Consider the following 6,000-nt stretch of genomic DNA (forward strand, 5'->3'; position numbering starts at 1 on the left):
AAAGTGCCCAATGTAGTATTAATCACTGCAAAAGGTTTGTACTGATGGGAAACTGAACATCATGGGTTAAGTCATTTCCATTTATTTATTTTTTATGAAGATCCAGTGACTTTTATTTTTTATTCATACTGGACTCTTTTACTAGAATCGGGTATATAAATTAACACTGTGTTACCATCAGCACTAGGATAGTGAGTAAAACACAGCATCTTCGTCCACTAAATTTCCACTATAGAGTTTATGCTTCATTGATTTACTGCCACCTGGTGTCCATTATTAATACTAAATCAGGGCTGCATCATCCATTCTATATGATTACATGATAAGAAATGATCCTAGAGCTATAAGAGATCCATGTAAAAATGAATACTAGAAGGCACTGTATAATAATTATTTATCATATAGATGTGGCATAGATATGTTAGGATATGTAATACATCATTTATAGTTACTTTATGTGTTAATCACAGCCATCTTTGTCTTTTGTTCATAACAGTTAGATCCAAAACGTTTGAAAAAGGATCTCCCTAAACTCTTAAAATCCATTAAATCAGAAGATCGAATCCTTGTGGTAGGAACCAGTCAGCGACCATTTGATGCCGAAGTCAAACCTCTGAGTAAAGTGTACAAGAAAATAGTTCTGGTGCCTCGGCCAGACTATGCAGCACGCCTGGGTGAGATGGAACACCATATTTATACACAGGGCTACCACCAGAAATAGCTGGGCCTCATAGGAGCAAATGGTCAGGGCCCCTGAGAACTACCAATTTGTCCAATAACCTTGATGTTTTACCCTATTACCAGTGACGTAATTTGAATTTTGTGGGCCCCAATGCAAAAGCTCCAACGGGGCCTCTAATTATTGAAAGTCTTTAATAGTAATGGCCTTTTCATATGGGCCAAATAGACCTTTTTGGGTCCCCCAGGTTCCAGAGCCCTAGTGTGATCGCAACCCCTGCACCTATTACAGTTGCACCCCTGCCTATTTCATACATTGAGGAAAGCTGATATACCTCAATCGTAGTCAATCACTGATTTTGGAATGAAGGAGAGTCAGATAATCTTTATGTATAATCTCTGATTATTTGATAGATCCTCAGGGGAGGAGTTAAAGGATATTAATTGGGATGTGCATTTTTACTTACAGTGCATTGTGAAAGTATTTGGCCCCCTTGAACTATATAATATAAAATTCAAATTTTTGGGGGAAGAATCAGCAACAAGTGGGACACAAACTTTTTTACCAAATTAAAAACTGAAAAGTGGGGCGTGCAATATTATTCGGCCCCTTTACTTTAAGTGCAGCAAACTCACTCCAGAAGTTCAGTGAGGATCTCTGAATGATCCAATGTTGTACTAAATGACCGGTAATGACAAATAGAATCCACCTGTGTGTAATCAAGTCTGCGTATAAATGCACCTGCTCTGTGATAGTCTCAGGGTTCTGTTTCAAGTGCAGAGAGCATCATGAAGACCAAGGAACACACCAGGCAGGTCCAAGATACTGTTGTGGCAAAGTTTAAAGCCGGATTTGTCTACAAAAAGATTTACAAAGTTTTAAACGTCTCAAGGAGCACTGTGCAAGCGATCATATTGAAATGGAAGGAGTATCAGACCACTGCATATCTACCAAGACCCGGCCGTCCCTCTAAACTTTCATCTCGAAGAAGGAGAAGATTGATCAGAGATGCAGCCAAAAGGCCCATGATCACTCTGGATGAACTGCAGAGATCTACAGCTGAGGTGGGAGAGTCTGTCCATAGGACAACAATCAGTCGTACACTGCACAAATCTGGCCTTTATGGAAGAGTGGCAAGAAGAAAGCCATTTCTCAAACATATCCATAAAAAGTTTCTTTTTAAGCTTGCCACAAGCCACCTGGGAGACACACCAAACATGTGGAATAAGGTGCTCTGGTCAGATGAAACCAAAATCAAACTTTTTGGCCACAATGCAAAACGATATGTTTGGGGTAAAAGCAACACAGCTCATCACCCTCAAAACACCATCCCCACTGTCAAACATGGTGGTGGCAGCATCAAGGCTTGGGCCTGCTTTTCTTCAGCAGGGACAGGGAAGATGGTTAAAATTGATGGGAAGATGGATGGAGCCAAATACAGGACCATTCTGGAAGAAAACCTTTTGGAGTCTGCAAAAGACCTGAGACTGGGACGGAGATTTATCTTCCAACAAGACAATGATCCTAAACATAAAGCAAAATCTACAATGGAATGGTTCAAAAATAAACATATCCAGGTGTTAGAATGGCAAAGTCAAAGTCCAGACCTGAATCCAATCGAGAATCTGTGGAAAGAGCTGAAAACTGCTGTTCACAAACGCTCTCCATCCAACCTCAATGAGCTCAAGCTGTTTTGCAAGGAAGAATGGGTAAAATTTTCAGCCTCTCGATGTGCAAAACTGATAGAGACATACCCCAAGTGACTTGCAGCTGTAATCGCAGCAAAAGGTGGCGCTACAAAGTATTAACTCAAGGAGGCCGAACAATATTGCACGCCCCACTTTTCAGTTTTTAATTTGGTAAAAAAGTTTAAAATATCCAATAAATTTCGTTCCACTTCACGATTGTGTCCCACTTTTTGTTGATTCTTCCCCAAAAAATTAGAATTTTATATCTTTATGTTTGAAGCCAGAAATGTGGCAAAAGGCAGAAAAGTTCAAGGGGGCCAAATACTTTCACAATGCGCTGTATTTAATTTTAAATAAACTTAATAGTTTTCAAGCAACAACTGGTGATATTAAGGGCATAGCTGATTATAAATTTGATTAGTTAGTGCCCCTTGTTTGCCTGAGTGTCCAACAGCAGCACAACTTCTATTGCCCCTGTGCCAGTCCTGCATATTTGGGCACAAGCCGCAAAATCTAAACTTTAGATATGCAACCTAATGGGATAAATGAAGTATGAGATTAACCCTATCAATCCCGTACAATCATATTTACGAGTTTTCCCCCAGTTAGTCCCTGAACATTGCTGTATGTAATATAATTTGTGTTGTATGCATTCCCTCCAGTTCTGTGGAAACAGCTGATCTCACTCCGAGTAGAAAGTACTACATTTCTGAATTACAGCGCACTGGCTAAGATCACAGATGGATTTACCCCTGGTCATATGGCGCAAGCCGTGGACACGGTGCTCAATGACAGAAGACTAAGGCAGCTTTCTCAGAAACCACTGGCAGCAACAGAATTTCTGGGGTCATTGTCCAGGCAAGAGCCAGTGTACAAAGAAGAGGAGGAGGCTTTCAAGGTCAGTGTTCCTTAGGTTCCCCATACACAATAGATAGCTGTCGGCCGAAAGATGCTTTGGCCGAGCGTTTTGGACGTCAGGTGTCTCTCCTTAATACATAGGAGCGCTCCTGTGTTCTCTACAAAACAGAAAAGTCTGGCAGCAGCTTATCTCCCCGAGAACATAAGAATCACCACTCCGAAATCAGATATGCCGGACCCTTATCTCCCCGACATCATCTATCGGTGGAGAGTTGGCTGAGCCCATCGATATTGATGGATTTGGATAACATTAATCTAATGTGTATGGAAGCATTTACTTCATTACTCCTGGGATGGTAATGGACTAGACAAAACCCAAAATATATATACATTCCAGGTGGCAGCCATATTGAAGAAATACACATAATTCATTAATTTAATTGTCAGTATAGACAGTACAGCAGGTTGTGTCTGATTTATGGCTGCTGTAACAAATGCAAGTTAATGAACAGAAAAGTGTCAACAATCCCATCTCCAGTGATGGAGTACAGCTATTTTTGTCATTAAAGGAGTTTACTACTGATCCTATCCCAGTCTACACAGTAAAGCTGACAAGGAAGCTGCAGAAAAAAAGGATGTATCCGTCTGTTGTTGTGTGTACCCAGTGATAAGTGTAAAAGCTAGAATATATTAGAAAACTTTTCTATAGAAAAATCGATAAAAAATGAATTAAATTAAAACATATGTGTCACGCTCGCAGGTGACACACGTGGTTCATGGACCCACTGTGCCACAGGGCTGGGCTTACCTAGGAAGGGGCATAGCTAAGCGGCTACCAGGTGTTCACTGGTGCTCCTGATGGTAGAGTCAGGCTTGGCTGCAGGTAGCCACCAGGTACCGCTCCTAGGCAGTCCCCAGTACTGCAGCTGCTGACCCCAGGGGTCAGGTTCGGTGACACGGACTCAGGCTCCGTTCAGACTACTCCTCGAACAGGACAGATACTGACACGGAGTCACAGACAAGATTGGATTCGGACACTGGCTTTAGCAGTCCGGATGTACGGAGTACACGTTCAGACACTGGCCGCACAAGGACCAGGGGAGCAGGTTCAGGCACTGGCCACACATGGATGAGGGGACGAGGTTCAGGCATTGGCCACACACAGACCAGGGGATGATGTTCAGGCCTTGGCCACTCACAGACCAGGAGATGAAGTTCAGACATTGGCCACACACGGACCAGGGATTCGGGTTCAGGACCTAGCCACACAACGATCAGGGCTTCAGGTTCAGGACCTAGTCACACAAATACTTGGGGACCTAACAACTCACTAGTAGCACACTTCACTCGCTAATGACTGTATGTTGCTTAGGCACCTCCCTATTGGGCAGGGTGCTTTATATACAAGATGCCTTGCAGCTATTGACTGGGGGCAACTTACCAGGTGTGCTCTCTGCCCCTTTAAGAACAGGAGAGCGTGCTTGCGTAGTAGGCACTACACTGGAACACAGACACAGGAAGCAGGCAGCACACTGGGGAACACACCTCGCGGCCAGGGAGGTGAGTATGTCAGCGTCCCTGCATGGAGAGGGAAGAGAAACCATGCAGGGGTGCCAACATTAGTATTACAATATGTACATATATATAGTTTGTTAAAGTGAATCAGACACCATGATTTTGCTATGTAATTTTAGAGCATCAAGATGTAGGAGCTGAGACATTGATTCTGGCAATGTGTTGCTCACTGGGCTGCTTGCTGTCATTTTGATACAATCATTGTTTTCTCTGCTGCAGATCTAGCAGTTCTCTGAATGCTGAGACCTGTATAACCCCGCCCACACCACTGATTGGCAGCTTTCTGTGTACACTGTACATTGACAGAAAGCTGCTTATCAATGGTGGGGGCGGGGTTGGACTAGGAGACACAAAACAAGTAGTCATCTAGTGATAATCTCCTGCTGATAAAACACTCATTTTATTGCACAGCACACAGCCTAGTAAGTGACACATTGCTGGAATCAGGCTCTCAGCCCCTATATCATGCTGCTCTCGGATTGCTTTTTAAAAACCTGCTGACATATACCTTTAAAATTATGTTATTTTATGATCGTATAATCCCTTTACGTTGGCTGTGTGGTAACTTTGTTCCATGATGTACCTTCACATTAAAGACATATTGGTTTGTTTATTTCAGTGTTACCAGGAAATTATGTGTAATGTATTACTCCCCATAGCCACATGTCAATAATGACCCAGTATGTTCAAGAGTGCTAAGGAATAACTGGACTTTCTTGTCTGCCCCTGTAACAGACTTGGTACTCTAAGACACCACTTGGAAAGAAGAGAAGCAAAGCGATGCCTGGTGCAGAGGAAGAGAAAGGAAAAGATAAAGGGAAGAAGAAAGGAGCAAAAAAAGGGAAGAAGTAGTTTCCATGGACTCCATAGTAATTGTCCTTATATTTCCACCAATGTGCCTGCACTGCATAATCTGTGAATCTTACAATGATTTATAATAAATTATCTCCACATACTTTAAATATTGCAATGAAATCCAGAAATGAACCATGTTCACTGTCAGAAGTAAGGATAGACTTTCTACTTAGCGAAAGCTATCAGACTGGCTGTTACATGATATTTTCCCATCATTACAGTTCACTTTGTGATAGCAGATCTATTCAATATCACTACTGTACAGAGTCTTTCTAGCCTTAAAGATCACACATTGTTATCTTTGTAAAGTTAAAGGGACACCCCCGAGCAATAGATCCATACAAT

General features: G+C 42.2%; 1 protein-coding gene across 3 annotated transcripts in view; it reads left to right on the forward strand.

The window, feature by feature from the left end:
* The window catches only part of DRC11 (dynein regulatory complex subunit 11), a 330,184-nt gene extending 324,476 nt beyond the window's left edge, over positions 1 to 5,708 (forward strand). Inside the window, exons 17-19 of one of the 3 annotated variants that reach the window (XM_073646703.1) lie at positions 497 to 674; positions 3,030 to 3,265; positions 5,536 to 5,704. In XM_073646703.1, the coding sequence (XP_073502804.1) occupies positions 497 to 674; positions 3,030 to 3,265; positions 5,536 to 5,652 (531 nt within the window). In that variant the 3' untranslated portion in view covers positions 5,653 to 5,704. Of the gene's footprint in view, positions 1 to 496; positions 675 to 3,029; positions 3,266 to 5,535 lie in introns of all 3 variants that reach the window. The other 2 variants (XM_073646704.1, XM_073646702.1) reach the window with 2 other exon arrangements.
* Positions 5,709 to 6,000: the final 292 nt, after the last annotated feature.

The sequence above is a fragment of the Phyllobates terribilis genome, unplaced genomic scaffold (assembly GCF_046119375.1).
Source record: "Phyllobates terribilis strain yellow unplaced genomic scaffold, ASM4611937v1 Scaffold_9__5_contigs__length_417890890, whole genome shotgun sequence".
Lineage (NCBI taxonomy): Eukaryota > Metazoa > Chordata > Amphibia > Anura > Dendrobatidae > Phyllobates > Phyllobates terribilis.